Below are 17,500 nucleotides of genomic sequence, written 5' to 3' on the forward strand. Positions count from 1 at the left end.
ACATAGGAGTGGCTGTGTGGTAAGTAGCTTGCTTACGAACCACATGGTTCCGGGTTCAGTCCCACTGCATGGCACCTTGGGCAAGTGTCTTCCACTATAGCCTCGGGCCAACCAAAGCCTTGTGAGTGGATTTGGTAGACGGAAACTGAAAGAAGCCCGTCATATATATGTATATATATATATATATATGTGTGTGTGTGTGTGTGTGTGTGTGTGTGTGTGTGTGTGTGTGTGTGTGTTTGTGTGTCTGTGTTTGTCCCCCCACCATCGCTTGACAACCAATGCTAGTGTGTTTACGTCCCCGTAACTTAGTGGTTCGGCAAAAAAAGACCGATAGAATAAGTACTAGGCTTACAAAGAATAAGTCCTGGGGTCGATTTGCTCGACTAAAGGCGGTGCTCCAGCATGGCCGCAGTCAAATGACTGAAACAAGTAAAAGAGTAAAGAGTAATGGTCAAGGAGTTACAAAGATGTCAAGGTGTTACAAAATGATATAGTAGCGTCAGCAGTTCAACCAACAGTCTCTCTATGTACCTGCAACGGCATGTGTAAACACTCTCTTGCCACCACGAACTTTGAACCAGTAGAACATCCAGGATATGATAACAGAGAGAGAGAGAGAGAGAGAGAGAGAGAGAGAGAGAGAGAGAGAGAGAGAGAGTTGCACCATAACTAATACTTCCCATTACAACTGCATAAATTGCTTGCTGCTGCTTCATGCTCTTGATAGATGGGGCTGGGGTCATCTTAGGTTAGTGGTCCCAGAGATGTCATCATGCGTAGAGCTGACCAGGTCCATTAGTGCTCTCCATCGCAGGCAGTCCATACCAGCCCCTCTGCATCCTCTAAAGTGGCGTTGAGCCTCTGGAGATCTTCCTCAATCACGTCCAGCCATCTGGTGCAGAGCCTGCGACAAGGCCTCTTCCAGCCCACAGCTGTTGTGTCGAATGAGAGTAAAGCCCTTGTAGGATGATCTAGTGGGAGACAGAGCACATGTCCATACCAGTGCATGTGATGGATAGCTATGAGCTGGGAGGCTGTGGGCTGATGCATGCATGCACACAGCTCTTTGTAGGAAACGTGATGGTTGCATCTAATTTTCTTGATGGTCCTCAGGGCTCTGCAATCAAAGCAATATAAAATGAAGTGCTTTGTTCTTGGTGACAATGTACCTCCTGGTCCAGGAATTAAACTAAGAACCCTATTTTGATAAACCAAAGAATATAACCACTAGGCCACACCACATGCCCTCACACCAAATGAAATAAGGTGTCTCAAAATGTTTTAAGGTGTCTCAAAATTTTTTAAGGTGTCACAAAATGAGCCAGGGTACCACAAATGGTTAGAGTGTCACGAAATGATTACAGCAGCAGTTCTTAACCTTCTTGATACCAACCTGTCTGAGAACACTCCTGGTTCTATGATACAAACTTTTCATTTAAATGTTATCAAAGTTAAAACATTCCATCAGCATTTCTTGTTAATTCATATTCTAAACATCAGCTTAACCTTTTAGCATTTAGAATATTCTGCCAAATGCAACACTTATGTATTCACATTGTTTTGAATTAATCATGCATTATTTCATGCCTTTGGGATTTCTATGGTGTGATTATTTATTTTTAGAATTACATTGTAGGATAGATGTGAGAGGCCAAATCTGACCAGTTTGAAGATAAGACAGGTAGAATATTTGAGCCAGATGTGGCCAGTTGAAATGCTAGAGGTTTAATAAAGACAAAGTTATTTTACCAAATTCTTCGTTATTTTCAAAATTAACAGGAACAAAGGCAGTGCATTGCCATAGAAATATGGTAGCAAAAGGGTTAAGCAGTACACTACTGTAATATGACATTCTATCATCAATTTTCAACAGGTTAAAAGCTGAACACAACAGCAACAACAACAACCCCAATAACAACTACTGACCTTCTTTATCAATTCCTCCAGCAACTGGTCGCTTCTGTGTGTCATAGTACCATCATCAGCCGGTGTTGTGGCATCTATATCTTCAAGTTTCTTGCTTTCTTCTTCCCATATCTCCTTCAAAACAGATTGGCAGTGGGTAATTAGTTAAAAATTACAAACAGAGAGCTTGAATGTATTGTGATGTTAATGTTTTCCTTTTTAGTTTGTTGCAATAGGTGCACTGCATCGTTTCATATTATAAGACGCAACTAAAAGGGTTGACAACATGAAAAGCATTTGGGCATACATCACTTCCTCAAAAAATCCCCCCGCTCGTCTCAAGTAAGCCTGTCATTGCCACCACCATTTCTGGTGTCAAAAGAGCTATACAATTAGTTCAGCAGGACTGTGTTATTCTTATGAGAGACTTTACACATATGGCATTTCATAAGAATAAACAAGTGTGGTTTATTTAATCTTTTATACATTCCAGCCAGTTGACTGTGATAATTTTAATTTGTTGTATGCAAAAACACAATAATATGTAGCAGGCAAATTATGGTGTAGGGTGAGAGAGGGCTTATGTACCTGACAAATCTAAAATAGTAAGCTATATATATATATATATATATGTTATATTGGTATGTTACAGACTTTTTTTCAATCCGCTTGCTCATATACTGTTGAATCTGTTATTTTCAGTGTAAATTTTTTGGTGGTCCAAATGAGGGTTTTAACTCTCGTTTCTAGCGGGTAGACACTTTTAATGTGTCTTTATGATTAATATATATATATATATATATATATATATATATATATATATATATATATATATATATATATATATATATATATGTATATGTATATATATATATATATGTATGTATGTATATATAGCAGAATTAACTCAGTGTGGCCGGTGCCATGTATCTGAACAACATAGACAAATACAAGTAAATCAAATACCATGCAACATAATTTTGTGGTTTATTCAAATTATTTCCGCCTCTCGAGGAAGTATCATAATTACCAAATGGCAACTGAGACCAGTTCCCCTTGGGAAGGGGGAAATAATCACAAGAATTCTCCAAAGCTGACAAGCCAAGGTTTATTGTCCAGAGGTATAAGAGGATAGTCAAAAGCACATGCTTCTGGCTCAGTAGCCATCATCAGAGCAACAATTGTTTGACCTTATCTCCAGTAGCCAAGGGACTTAGACTAATACAAAAAAAATATAGGATTCATTTATGGCCTGGGTAATTTGCATAATTTAAACAAAGATGAGCTAAGTAGAGAGAGAGTGGGGAAGAACGAGAGAAAGAGAGAGAGAGAGAGAGAGAGAGAGAGACTTGACGGTTTATGTTGCTCACTTGTCTAAAATAACAATCCATACTGTAGCTTATATGCCAAAGGGGGCAGTAGGGGCAAGGGGGTGAAGGAGGCAAGGGCAACACTTTTGAGCTGCATGTATTTTTTGTGAGTGCTCAGGGGGTGAGATGGGGTGGGTGGCAAACTCAAGGGCAGCTCCAGCTGGCACACGCTCTAGCTACACCTGTGCAACAACATATTCCATCTCATGCTCTAACAATTCTTCCAATTTATTGCTGTATGCAGCCATTATTTAGGAAAGGTTAATTAAACAGACTTACATTCAGGTTTCTCTCAGATTTTAAATTAGTAACTCTTATCATCTTTCTTCTGATATTCTCCAAAGTGCTTTTCACCATTTCTTCTTGTCTTTTTTCTCTCTCCCACTGATGATGCAGCATCTGTCGTCTCTGGCAGCAAGCTCTTTCATTTTCTCTTCTGCTCTTCATCACATCCAGAATTTTCTGGTCCTGTACAGAAATGCAGACACACATAGAGGAGCAGTAGTGACAAGATATTTATTTTTGGTTATTTCGCTGTGTATAGTAGTTATATAAATTTGGTTATATAGTGTGTGCATATGTGTGTGTGTGTGGATGTGTGGGAAGAAGTTTGCTTCCCAGCTACATGTTTCTGAGTTCAGTCCCATGTTGTAGCACCTTGGGTAAGTGTCTTCTACTATATCCTCAGAGCAACCAAAGCTTTTTGAGCGAATTTGGCAGATGGAAACTGAAAGAAGCTTGTCGTATGTGTATGTGTGTTTGTGTCCCCTCCCCGTAACTTAGTTCAGGAAAAGAGACCGATAGAATAAGTACCAGGCATTAAAAAAAAATAAGTACTGGGGTCAACTCGCTTGACTAAAAATTCAAGGCAGTGCCCCAGCATGGCCCCAGCATGGCCCCAGCATGGCCCCAGCATGGCCCCAGCATGGCCCCAGCATGGCCCCAGCATGGCCCCAGCATGGCCCCAGCATGGCCCCAGCATGGCCCCAGTTTAATGACTGAAACAAGAAAAAGATGAAATATATATATATGTATATTGAGTAGGCCGAATAAGTCCATTCAGTTTTTGAAGTGGAAATAAGTTTTAAGCACAAAACAATTCATTCAATCAATGATATTATTCTGTTTTGTTCCACTACCTGGAGGTTGGTAATCAATATATTATTTAACTACATCTGGATGCATGTAGGTTCATTTTTGATATGCTCATCTATTGTGTATGAAAAAAAAAGAGAAGAGGAAAAAAAAAGGGGGGAAAAAGTGCTGACAGTAGATGAAGATGATGGTGATGATGACAATGATACTGGTGGTGGTGGTGGTGGTGGTGGTGGTGGCGGCGGCGGCGGCGGCAGTGGTGATGACAACAATTATTATACAGTTATTAAATAGTCCCTTACTCCCTTCTGTAGGAAAAGTAAACAGAAAGTTTCATATTTGCAGCAAAGAATTAATTTGCAAATACCTGACTTCACAGATTCATCCTACATACAACAACATCTTACAACCCTCCCACAAAAGAAAAAAAAGAAGAAAAACACTCAATGAAACTATGAAATATAATTCCATTTCCTTGAATTATTATCTCACCTTGGGAGTCAATTTCAGATGACCTTTTGACTTTGATGCTAATTTCTCTTTCCTACTGTTGTAACTGTCCAATGATGCACTTTTCTTCTCAAGACTGCTCAGTAATGGTTCCCTTTTAGGAGATGACCGTGCACTGGATGGCAGTGAAGACCCAGCAGCACTTTTCCTACATTAAAAAAAAAGGGGGAAGTAAAACATAAGATCAATTTGGTGTCTTTTTATATTTCTTAGACTGACCAGGGAGGGACAGAACTTGCAAATTTTACAGAATAACTTACCACCATCTTCTCACCTGAAGGTCCAGTCTTTTTTGTAGTGTGCTGGTTTGTGTGCCTCAATGAACCCTGAGAGTTACGCCAGCGGGGCATAAGCTCCTAGTCGGGCCTCACATGCTGGACATGTTAAAAGACAGAGGCCAGAGTAATAATCTTTCTACTATAGACACAAGGCCTGAAAATTTAGGGGAGAGGGATAGTTGATTACATTGACCCCCAAAAGCTCAACTAGTACTTATTTCATCGACCCTGAAAGGATGAAAGGCAAAGTAGACCTTGGCAGAATTTGGACTCAGAACATAATGACGGACAAAATGCTAAGCATTTTGCCTGGCATGCTAACAATTCTAACAGCTTGCCACCTTAGAGGCCAGAGTAATACGGACCATCACAAACACACATATATCATCGTTATCATTATCATCATCATCATTTAACATCCATTTTTCCACATCTGCATGAGTCAGACAATTTTTATTGAGGCTGATTTCTATGGTTGGATACCCTTTCTGCTTTTGAGCAAGGTAATATTTCCACACAGCCAGAGATGTTTTCCAAAGAGGACAGGAAACAAATAACAGTGCTTTTATGGCAATGATGCACGTTTACAACCATCACACAATGTCAAGACATACACACATACATACATGCAGGGGTTGGACAAGATAATGGAAACACCTTAAAATTTCAAACAAATTTATTTTAATATGGAGTAGGACCGCCTTTGGCAGTAATTACAGCTTCAATTCTACGAGGCATGGACTTATACAAAGTTTGAATTGTTTCCAAAGGAATTTTTGTCTATTCTTCAGCTAAAATAGTCTCCAGTTCTTGTAGTGATGATGGTGGAGGATATTGACTCCTTACTTGTTTTTCTAAAATGCTCCATAAATGTTCAATAATATTGAGATCTGTGGACTGTGATGGCCAGATAAGATTTTGAATCCCTGAACAACTATACGTTGAAGGTGACATGCTCATTGTGACTCCAGGCAACAAGGTTATCATGACTCCAGGTGACAAGGTCATCTTGACTCTCATGAACATCTACATGTTCGTACTGAAGATGACAAGATCATCTTGACTCCCATGAAAATCTACATGTTCATATCAAAGGTAACAAGGTCATTTTGAATCCCTGAATATTTGCATGTTGATGTTGAAGGTGACAAGGTCATTGTGACTCCAGGTAACAAGATTGATTCCCATGATGCTGAAGATGACAAGGTCATCGTGACTCCAAGGGACAAGGTCACCATGACTTCAGGTGACACAGTTATCATGACTCCTATAAACATCTACTGAACATTTATATGTTGGGATTGAAGCTAACAAGTTTATCAGGATTCCAGATGACAACATCATCTTGATTCCATGAACATCTATATGTTGATATCGAAGGTGACAAGGTCATTGTGACTCCAGATGACAAGGTTACCATGACTCTAAGTGACACAGTCATTATGACTCCTATAAATGTTTACATGTTCATTCAGAAGGTGACAAGGTCATCTTGGCTTCCTGAACATTTACATGCTGATGTTGAAGGTGACATGGTCATTGTGACTCCAGGTGACAAGGTCACCATGACTCCAGATGACACAGTCATCATGACTCCTATAAACATCTACATGTTCATACAGAAGGCAACAAGGTTATGTTGACCTCTCCTGAACATCTACATGTTCATACTGAAGGTGACAAGACAAGGTCATTAAAATTCCACTGAGCATTTGTATGGTGGCAAGGTTATCATGACTCCAGGTAACAAAGTCATCTTGACTCCCCTGAACAACTACATACTCTTTTACTTTTTTACTTGTTTCAGTCATTTGACTGTAGCCATGCTGGAGCACCGCCTTTAGTCGAGCAAATCAACCCCAGGACTTATTCTTTGGAAGCCTAGTACTTATTCTATCGGTCTCTTTTGCCGAACCGCTAAGTTACGGGGACGTAAACACACCAGTATCGGTTGTCAAGCGATGTTGGGGGCACAAACACAGACACACAAACATATATACACACACACACACACACACACATATATATATACATATATACGACGGGCTTCTTTCAGTTTCCGTCTACCAAATCCACTCACAAGGCTTTGGTCAGCCCGAGGCTATAGTAGAAGACACTTGCCCAAGGTGCCACGCAGTGGGACTGAACATGTTCATATTGAAGGTGAAAAAGCTCATAATGACACCATAGTACAGACACTGATATTGAAGATGAGGAGATCACCACAAGTCTTCCAAGTATCCATGTTACACATTGAAGGTGAAGATGATGAGGTCACTATAACCTTCAGTGAATATCTTCGTGTACCATACTCTCACTAATGGTTTTAGATGCTTGCTTAGTTGTGAGCAGATACAAACACCTTGATCTTACTGGCCAAATCCCAACAGAGCATCCCTGATCATAACCATTACATGAAGTTAAGGCTACAATCAGCAATGGGTTGTTACTTTATTTATTGATGCCACTCCCATCCCAGAAGGACAAAAGGCAAAGTTGACTTTAGTAAGATTTGAACTCAAAGTACTCAGTGTGGGAAGAAATACAGCAATGATCCTGCATGGCCACAGCCTTAGGGCTGAAACGTATAAAAGAATAGAAGAAAAATGATTCTACCAATTGACAACCTTACAAACACACACACACACACACACACATTCACTCACAGATCTTTGAGTACTTTAGTTTAAGTGACGGGAAATAGCTTCTTTTTGAACTGTCACCAAGTGGAATATGCGTGTGTGTGTGTGTGTGTGTAAAGGTGCATGGCCTAGTGGTCAGGGTGTTGCACTCACGATCATAAGATCATGGTTTCAATTCCTAGACCCAGTTGTGTGTTGTGTTCTTGAGCAAAACACTTCATCCCACGTTGCTCTGCAAACATTTCAACATCCAACGTGTGGCACACCTGTGCACCTGTTCAGACAATGTCGATTTGACGAAGGAGGTGAGCTTAATTTGCAACATGAGCATTTGATCATTATAAACAAATCAATTGTGCAGGTCGTTCAGCAGAAAGCTGAACACTCATATGTTGACTTTTTTGGAAATGTCCATCCTATACATATGTATGTGTGTATGTATGTATGTATGTATATATATATATCAGGTTTGTTGCTAGAATAGATAGACTAATTAGTTCATAGACATGCAGATAAACACACACTCTCTCTCTCTCTCCCTCTCTCTTATAGACAAACATACAGAAACACAAGCACTTGCACATACAAACAGACACACACATAGAAAAATACTCACAGACATATAAAAGCATACTAGACAGCGCTGTTAACGAAGAAATAGAGAAGATAATATAAAAATAACACATTCGTAAAATCCATTGTAAAAAAGAATAAAAGTATCCAGTGGAGGGAGATTATAACAATTGGTGGATTATAAGCCACGTGAGGAGATTGAAACCAATGGGGAGAGATTACATGTTGTGTAGGAAGAATTATATTAAGTGGGGGGATTATATCCAACGGAGAGATTATCATAAAGTGTAGATAAACAAATTTAAAACATTCTCATTAAATCTACTCTTATTTAATTATCAACTTGATTCTTTCCTAGTTCAAGGTTAAGATTAAGTTAAGTTGTTTAGGCCCAGATCAAATCTGATCATGCAGACCTTGCAATCAAAGGTATACCAGCTGTGTTCATTCCATCATTTGTTTGTTTTTAGTTTTTTTCTTTGTCATTTTAAATCTTTTTTTTTTTTTACATTTCTTATTTTTTCAGACATGGAATTCTCTCTCTCTCTCTCTCTGGCCAGGTATCCATGTACCTCCTGTACAGCAAGACTCCTGTTTCTGTCTCTGTCTTTCTGTCACACTCTAAACTTCCTTCATCCAACACAAGATCCCCTCCTCCTATGCTCCCTCCCCTCTCAAAGGATCTTTGTCTTGCAAGTTACTTGGTGACCCTACCAGTGCTGGTGCCACATAAAAAGTATCCAGTCCACACTGTAAAGTGGTTGGCATTTGGAAGGGCGTCCAGCTGTAAAAACCATGCCAAAACTAGCCTCGCTTGTGCTGGTGCCTCATAAAAACCATTCAGTTCACTCTTGACTGAGTGGACTTATACAAATACAATCAAACATTCTAACCATGACCATTTGAAATTTTTCGGGCATTGTGTACCTTAGACTACATTTTCAAATGTACCAGGGTTTTGGATGGTTATTTTCTTAAGATAATAGGTTGTGATATGAAGGAAATATGGTGGCTATTTCTAGCAGGTCAAAGGACCATATGATTTAGGGTAGATTTAGTTGCTATTTCTAATAGGCAAAGTGACTCATACAGAGATCTCATTGTTGACTGGGATAATATGATGTTCTTACTGTTGTTGTTATTGTTGTTGTTGTTTTTAGCCCCAGGTCAACCCCCATAGAACACAGACCTATGTTCAAATGTCAGCCATGACTACCACACTGTTTTTGTAGTATTCTATCTGGGATGACATTATTTAACCCTTCCGTTACCAACCCACCTGAAACCAGCTCTGGCTCTGTAGTACAAACGTCTTGTTTTCATAAGTTTTGAATTAAAAATCTTCCACCAAATCTTCATCACAATTTATGTTCCTAACACTAGCTGAATGATAACCAAGTTATTTTACTAAATTCTTTGTTATATTTAAATAATTGAAAGAAACACAGAGCAACTCAAAATAAATACGGTAACAAAAGGGTTAATGTGTCCTTTATTTAGGATGATAGAGTGTGAGTTTACTGTTATTTCTAGAAGGTAAAGCAACCATACAGAGGTCTCTTTGCTGAGAGTGGTGGTGGTGGTGGCATGATGGGGGTGGGTTGGAGGTTGGAGTTGGGGCTGTGGTAATGTTGGAAGTAGTGAAAACAGTAACACTGAAGAGACAGTCAGTTGTAGAATTAAAGGTTTTCCTAGCATCTCAGTATACATAATATTGACGAATAACTATTTCGGTAGAGTCTCAAGGTTAAACAAATGTAAGTGTATGTGTGTGTGTGTGTCTGAAGAATGTCTGTGTGTGTACGTATATATATTGGTCTCAAATTTTAGCACAAGGGACTAAGTCAATTACATCAACTCCAGTACTCAATTGGTACTTTGGTACTTATTTTATCAACCCTGAAAGGATGAAAGACAAATTTGACCCCAGCGACATTTAAACTCAGATCATAAAGTTGGAAGAAATGGCATTAAGCACTATTTCCAATGCAGTAACGATTCTATCAACTTGCCACCCTGTGTAAATATATTATATACTGTATGTATATGAACGTAAACATCTGTACGTATGTATAAATATATATATATATGTGTGAGTGTGTGTGTGTGTGTGTGTGTGTGTGTGTGTGTGTGTATGCACATATATATATATATATATACGTGTATGTGTATATATATATATATATATATATATATATATATATATATACTTTATTTAAAAGCAGCAGAAATATAATAAAAGACTGTTACTCGGAATTTCACGTTCCCGTTCATCGGACAGTTTTGTTATATTTCTGCTGCTTTTAAATAAAGCATATTACTCTACCTCTGGTATTTGAGTACTCTTTTTTCCACCTTGTTGCACATTTATGTGCTTACTCCGGTATATATATATATATATATGTGTTATCATTACTAATTGTAACTTAGGGTGCCAAAGCACCTACGTTGCAAGAAATAAGAGCTAAAAACTCTTAATATTGTAAGAAGCGTGCAATATACATATACTGACAAGGGAGATATTTAGCCCATGAGCATCTCGAGGGGGTCAATAAAATAAGGACCAGTTGAATACTGGGGTCAATGTAACTGATTTGCCTCTTTCCTAAAACTGCTGACTGTGCCAAAATTTCAAACTACTATATGAATGAATGCATGTATGTATGTATGTGTGACATGCAAATTAGAGAGTTGCATCTCCCACTAAGAACCCAAGTTCAACCATGCTTTGCTCCAGCTGGGTTGGTTTCCATCCTGTTGCGCCAATAATAATAGGTATGAAACTGAAAGTGTATCTTGGGTACTAGATTTGCAAACTCCTTATAAATGGTCCATAGACATTTTCTTTCTCCTGTATTTTCTGACCCCACTGGTGTCCAGAGAGCAGCTGGTTTTCACAACAGAGCATATTTTTTCTTGACACCCCATACAATATCTAGCCAATTATGTTTTAACTTGGTGGCTTTAATTTATAAGCTCCACCAAAATTCCTTTGACCCATGTGTCTCAATATAGTCAATTTTATCAGTATTTTCTTTCTTATCTGGTTCCAAACTGTTCTGGCCACCACATCATGTCTCATGGAAAGATAATATCTTGAAGACACTCTCTGGCAGTTGGCAATAATTTAGTTGATGCTACCAGTTTTAGAATTGCACAGCCTACATTTGTTGTCAGTCGATGTTTGCTACTTTTTATGCTGTATGTATGTATGTATGTATGTATGTATGTGTGTGTGTAGGCATGTGTATATGTATGTATGTATGTACGTATGCATGAATGTATGCATGCATGTATCTATGTATGTAGGCATATGTATGTATGCATGTGTGTATGCATGCATGTGTATGTATGTATGTATGTATGTACATATGCATGTGTGCGTATGTATGTGTGTGTATATGTACGTATGTGTGTGTATGTCTGTACGTGTATGTGTGGGTCTGTATGTGTATGTATGTATGTGTGTGTGTAGGCATGTGTATATGTATGTATGTACGTATGCATGAATGTATGCATGCATGTGTGTATGTATGTAGGCATATGTATTTATGCATGTGTATGCATGCATGTGTATGTATGTATGTATGTATGTACATATGCATGTGTGTGTATGTATGTGTGTGTATATGTAGGTATGTGTGTGCATGTTTGTATGTGTATGTGTGGGTCTGTATTTGTGTGTATGTATGCATGTATGCTTGCATGCATGCATGCATGTGTGTATGTATGTATGTATGCATGTGTATGTATGTATGTACGTATATATGCATGTGTATGTGTATGTATGTATGTATGTATATGCATGTATGTGTGTATGTATGTATATGCATAGGTATGTGTGTATGTTTGTGCATATATGTATGTATGTATGTATGTATGTGTGTATGTATGTATGTATGTATGTATGTATGTGTGTGTGTGTGTGTGTGTGTATGTATGTATGTGTGTAGAACCACCTCTTAGCGACTACTGTTCCCAGGTCTACTCTGACCTGGAATAGTAGCACCTGTTAGGGTACCAGCTATCAGTTACCAAGCATAAGAACCATTACCAGTCACTTTACAGAGTGAACTGGATGCTTTTTTTTTTTCATGCCAACAGCACCAGTGAGGCCACGTCACAACTGGCAAGACTGTGCACCCTGGGGGGGGGGGGGGACATCTTTATGCTAGAAGAATAAGGCGAAGAGATGGGTAAAGTATGAGAGAAAAGGGGCAGAGAAGAACAGGTTTCGTGCAGTACAGAAGATGTGACAACTCATATTTTAGGAGAGAAAGTGAGAGTGATCAAGTGGAGCCAAAAAGCAACAAAAAAAGAAAAATATATGACAAACACTACATGTATAAAAGTACTGAGAACATGTTGTTACACTACATGACAACACTAATGAGACTAGATAACAGCACACTACATTAGCGCATGACTTAACTCTACATCACATAACACTGTGCTACATGGTTGAATACTACACGTCATAATACTACACATAATACTACATGTCATAATACTACACATCATAATACTACATGTCATAATATTACACATCATAATACTACATGTCATAATACTACACATCATAATAGTACACGTCATAATACTACACATCATAATACTACATGTCATAATACTACACATCATAATACTACATGTCATAATACTACATTTGCCATGAGACTACACATGCCATAATACTACACTACATGACATAACACTATAGTACACAATAGTACTACATGTGACAAAACACTATGCTAATACACAGCACCACACAAATTTTACTAGACATTACATGGTGTAACACGACATGACATTCCACTACACTACATGGACTAGCAAGAAGCCGCTATATGGTTGCTCAATCTGCCGGAAAGAATAGTCAAATCTCCCTTAAATTACACCTTGCTAGTTGAAAAAAAAAGGAAAAGATACATTGGATAATGTAGTCCAAGATGTACAATGTCTGAAGTAAAATATGAAAAGGCCATGGCGGGAATGTCTATGACAATAGTTCTACTCTATCAGGGCTAAATGATAATAGTAATACCAACAACTCTAGACAACATCATACCAACTTAACTACAATACACTGGAAGCCTCTACATGGTCTCTTGAACTGCTAGAAATAGCAGCCAAATCTCCTTCAAATCACTTCCAACAACCTAAAATAAAGAAAGGACGCATAGAATAATGTAATTCTAAATATTCCTTTAAAAAGACAAGGTGATCATGGCTGGAAGGCCTTTAAGCCTTGGTCATCTCAATCAAGGTTGACCTGGGCTAAATAACAACAATACAGACAATTTATATTACATCACACCCAACTATGCTATATATCGTATTTGGTAACATAAAATATGCATGGGTATTACTAGATGCTCCCCAATTTCAGCATCGTATATTCAGGAAAAAAAGTTTTCAGTGCATTACAGGATGTAATATAGGCCCAACTGTGCATATAGGACTTGGGGTAAGTTTTTTGAGACATCTTTTAGGGAAAAAAGTGTGTTTTATAATGCCATCAAATATAATATTATGCAAACCAATGAAGGGAGCTTCTAAGTGATCATACAACATGCTAGAAGTAGCAGCCAAATCTCTCACAGTTTACACCAGGCCATCTTAGACAAAGAACAACACATTGGATTGTGCAGTTCATGATATATTGTGTTTGAAAATAAGATGGGGATAGCCATGGCTGGATCACTGTTATATATTTGTTCAGGAAGAATAAACCTGGAGTTAAACAACAAGGACATACTGGATAACATTGCTTAAATCAACAATGTAGCTGCTATGCAGTTTCTCAATTCACTAGAAATAGCAGCTAAACCTCTCTCAATTAAGAAAAAGAAGGACACATTAAATGAGGTGGTTCTAGACACACTAGGGGGTTGGTTACGGTTACTTACAGAGCACCTTTTATCAAGGTTCTGTTTGATCAGAGTTGAGGTAACCTTGGGTTAAACTGTAACACCAACAACAACATCACCACACCACTCAACTACAACAACAACAACTTAACATGACACTGCATTGCAATTGCTCTACAGTGCTACTACCAACCAAAGTAACACTACAACACTAACACATTGCCAAAACAACAACACTCCACTATCAACACTGTACTATAATATACAATTACACCACCACAATACCAACAACACTGTACTATACTACCTCAACTACCACCACCATTGTCTTATATGACCACAACTACCAGCACCACCACTACTACATTGTACTGTAGCTCTACTATAACTACACACTACACTACACCAACACTACTATATTGTACTATCACCACAACTTCACATCACACTATACTAACAACACTGTACTATACTGCTACCCCCTATGCAGGGGTGGACTGAGCCATAGGTTAATCAGGCACTGCCCTAGGGCCCAGGGCTCTGAGGGGCCCCGCACTCTACATGTTAACTCTACTGATATCAATGCTAAGGGGCCCGGTAAACAGTTATGCCCAAGGGCCCTTAATACTCTCAGTCTGCCCCTGCCCCAATGACATAGGACACTGTACTATGGTACCACACTATGTACTATGGTACCACACTAAGTACAGCCACAACACTGTAGTATACTACCACCACAGCTGTAACTACAGTAGCTGTAGTATATTATACTACCATAAACTGTACTATGCTACCACAACTGTACTGTACACCACCACTACACAAACAACACTATACTACCACTGCACACAACAACAAAAGCAACATACCACAGTGCTATACTAATTACAACAACTATACCACCACCACTACACCAACAACATTGTACTATGCCACCACCAACAACAACAACACTGTACTGTACTGCCAACCATCACAACATACAACTCTAATATACCACAACAAACACTCTATTATACTACAACAACAACTGCAGCACCACTACTGCACCAATTGCAGTGTACTACGTACCAATCTGAGACTGTATCGGTATGTTCACTCAACAGTAAAGGGGAGGCAGTACCAGAAGATTCTTCAGAAGTTATCAAAATTCCCATCTTCACTCTTTCTCTATTTCTTTATCACCTTATAACGTTCCAGTTACTTTTACTTTCGGTTTCAGTAAGGTTTCTTAAATGGATTTTTTTGTTTTTGTTTTTGTTGTTGTTTTAAATGTTCAGAATCTATATTTGTATGTGGTACACACGTGTGTATGTTGGGCAGTTCTATATGTGTACAAGCATGTGTATATTTTGTCTACAAAAAAAAAATCGAAACAGTACTAATCGTTGTATGGAAACATGTGTGCGTAAATTTATAAATGCGTACGTATGTAAATGTATGCGTGTGTCTCTGTTTGTGCGTAATATACACACGCAATGTATGATGTGTGTGTGTATGAATATGTGCGTGTGGACACTAAATGAATGCGTGGAGGTAAGGGGTAAGGTAACAGGCGAAATTCTAAAGACTGAAGATTAGAATTTTGTTGATTAGATTATTCCAGTACATTCCATATTTCCAAAATTCTACGACGACCTTTACTTCAAGCACACAGCTATCCAAATTTAGTCCGTGTTATCCACTTGGCTGTCCACCTGTCCATATGTTGGTCACTCTATAGTCCAGTGTATCCAAGCATAGGGCCATTCTTGTCTGCTAATCAGCACCTGTCTTGTTCAGTCGACGTGACATGGCTATGTTTGCCGGTAGAACTGTCTGGAAGAAGAAACCAATCGCTAGAGTTGTTATTATTAAACGATTTTTATTTTCCTCTTTTTTCTCTTCTTCTTCTTCTTCTTCTTCTTGGTCATTCAGTATATCGAGCTGTTTCTTCTCTGTCCGTCAGTGCGTATATAAGTATGTGCGTATGTTTGTTTGTCTGCCGCCGGATCCAGCTGACATTTCACTTCGCCTTCTACTCGTTCTCTTCCTCCTCCTACTAATAATACTACTACTACTATCACCACTACTACAAACACTATGATTACTCAAGACACGAGAGAGAAAGAGAAAGTGAGAGTCTCTACGTTGTCGCACGAAATAGCAGTCAAGTCCGTACTCAAATCACACTTCTCTACCACCTTAAATACACAAGGGACGAACACACATGCTTGACAATATAATGTATTCCTAGACATCATACCCTTAAAAAAAGGTAGGGGTGATTAGTGCTGGAAAGCTCGGCGAGAATTAACCTTGGGCTAAACAACAACAACGACTACTACTGCTACTACTACAACTGAGGAAATCACTAAGTGGTCACTTGACCTGCTAATAATAACAACCAAATTACCTTCAAACCATGCTTGCTTTGCTACCCATGTAGTTTTATGTTCAGTCACATTGCCTGGTACCTTGGGCAAATGTCTTCTATGATGCCAACCAAAACCTTGTGGACAAATTTGGTAGATGGAAACTGTGTAGAAGCCCACTGTATGTGTGTGTGTTAAATAAAATGAGACAACAAAGCCAAGGCAGTGTGAAATTTCTAGGACATTTATAAAGGGAAAGGTAGTCTTACAGCTGTTTCAGGGATATGAGGAATATCCCATCATCAGAGACAATATGAGAGAGTTAAATAGAAGGGTATAGTAGAGTTCAATATAAGAAGTTATTTTGGAAAGGAAGAGATATAGGAATTATAAAGGGAAATATGAGAATAAGAATAAAAATATATGTTGGATGGTAAAAGGTCCTTCCTGAACCATAAGACTGGTTTCCTGAATTCTGCAGAGTACGTATTCCCCACCCTGGATGGATCACTGGTCCATCACAGGAATGCTCATTTCGGCCAGCTGAGTTGACAGGAGCCATGTAAAACAAAGTGTTACTCAAGAACATAACATATCATCCAGTCCAGGAACTGAAACCATAATCTTATAATCATGAGTATACCACCCTAACCACTAAGCCACATGCCTCCACGTGTGTGTGCATGTGCATGTGCATGTGTGTGTGTGTGTGTATTTTCCCCCTCCACTAGCAGTTTGGCAAAAAGACCAATAGAATAAGCACCAGATCTAAAAAAGCAATAAGTGCAGGAATCAATTTGTTCAACTAAAAAAAAAGCCCTTCAAGTGGTGTTCCAGCTTGGTCGCTGTTCAATAACCGAAACAAGTAAAAGATAAAAACGAAAAGATGAAAACAAA

At 38.6% G+C, this 17,500-nt stretch overlaps 1 protein-coding gene across 2 annotated transcripts in view; it reads right to left on the bottom strand.

Annotated features, from left to right (window-relative positions):
- LOC106871188 (uncharacterized) overlaps positions 1-17,500 on the bottom strand; it is a 58,654-nt gene that overhangs the window by 12,767 nt on the left and 28,387 nt on the right. For both annotated transcript variants that reach the window (XM_089365834.1, XM_089365835.1), the window contains exons 7-9: positions 4,866-5,031; positions 3,558-3,746; positions 1,930-2,043 (exon numbers count right to left, since the gene is read on the bottom strand). In XM_089365834.1, coding sequence (XP_089221960.1) covers positions 1,930-2,043; positions 3,558-3,746; positions 4,866-5,031 — 469 coding nt within the window. The remainder of the gene's footprint in view (positions 1-1,929; positions 2,044-3,557; positions 3,747-4,865; positions 5,032-17,500) is intronic.

This window comes from Octopus bimaculoides, chromosome 18 (assembly GCF_046866305.1).
Source record: "Octopus bimaculoides isolate indiv1 chromosome 18, ASM4686630v1, whole genome shotgun sequence".
Taxonomy (NCBI): domain Eukaryota; kingdom Metazoa; phylum Mollusca; class Cephalopoda; order Octopoda; family Octopodidae; genus Octopus; species Octopus bimaculoides.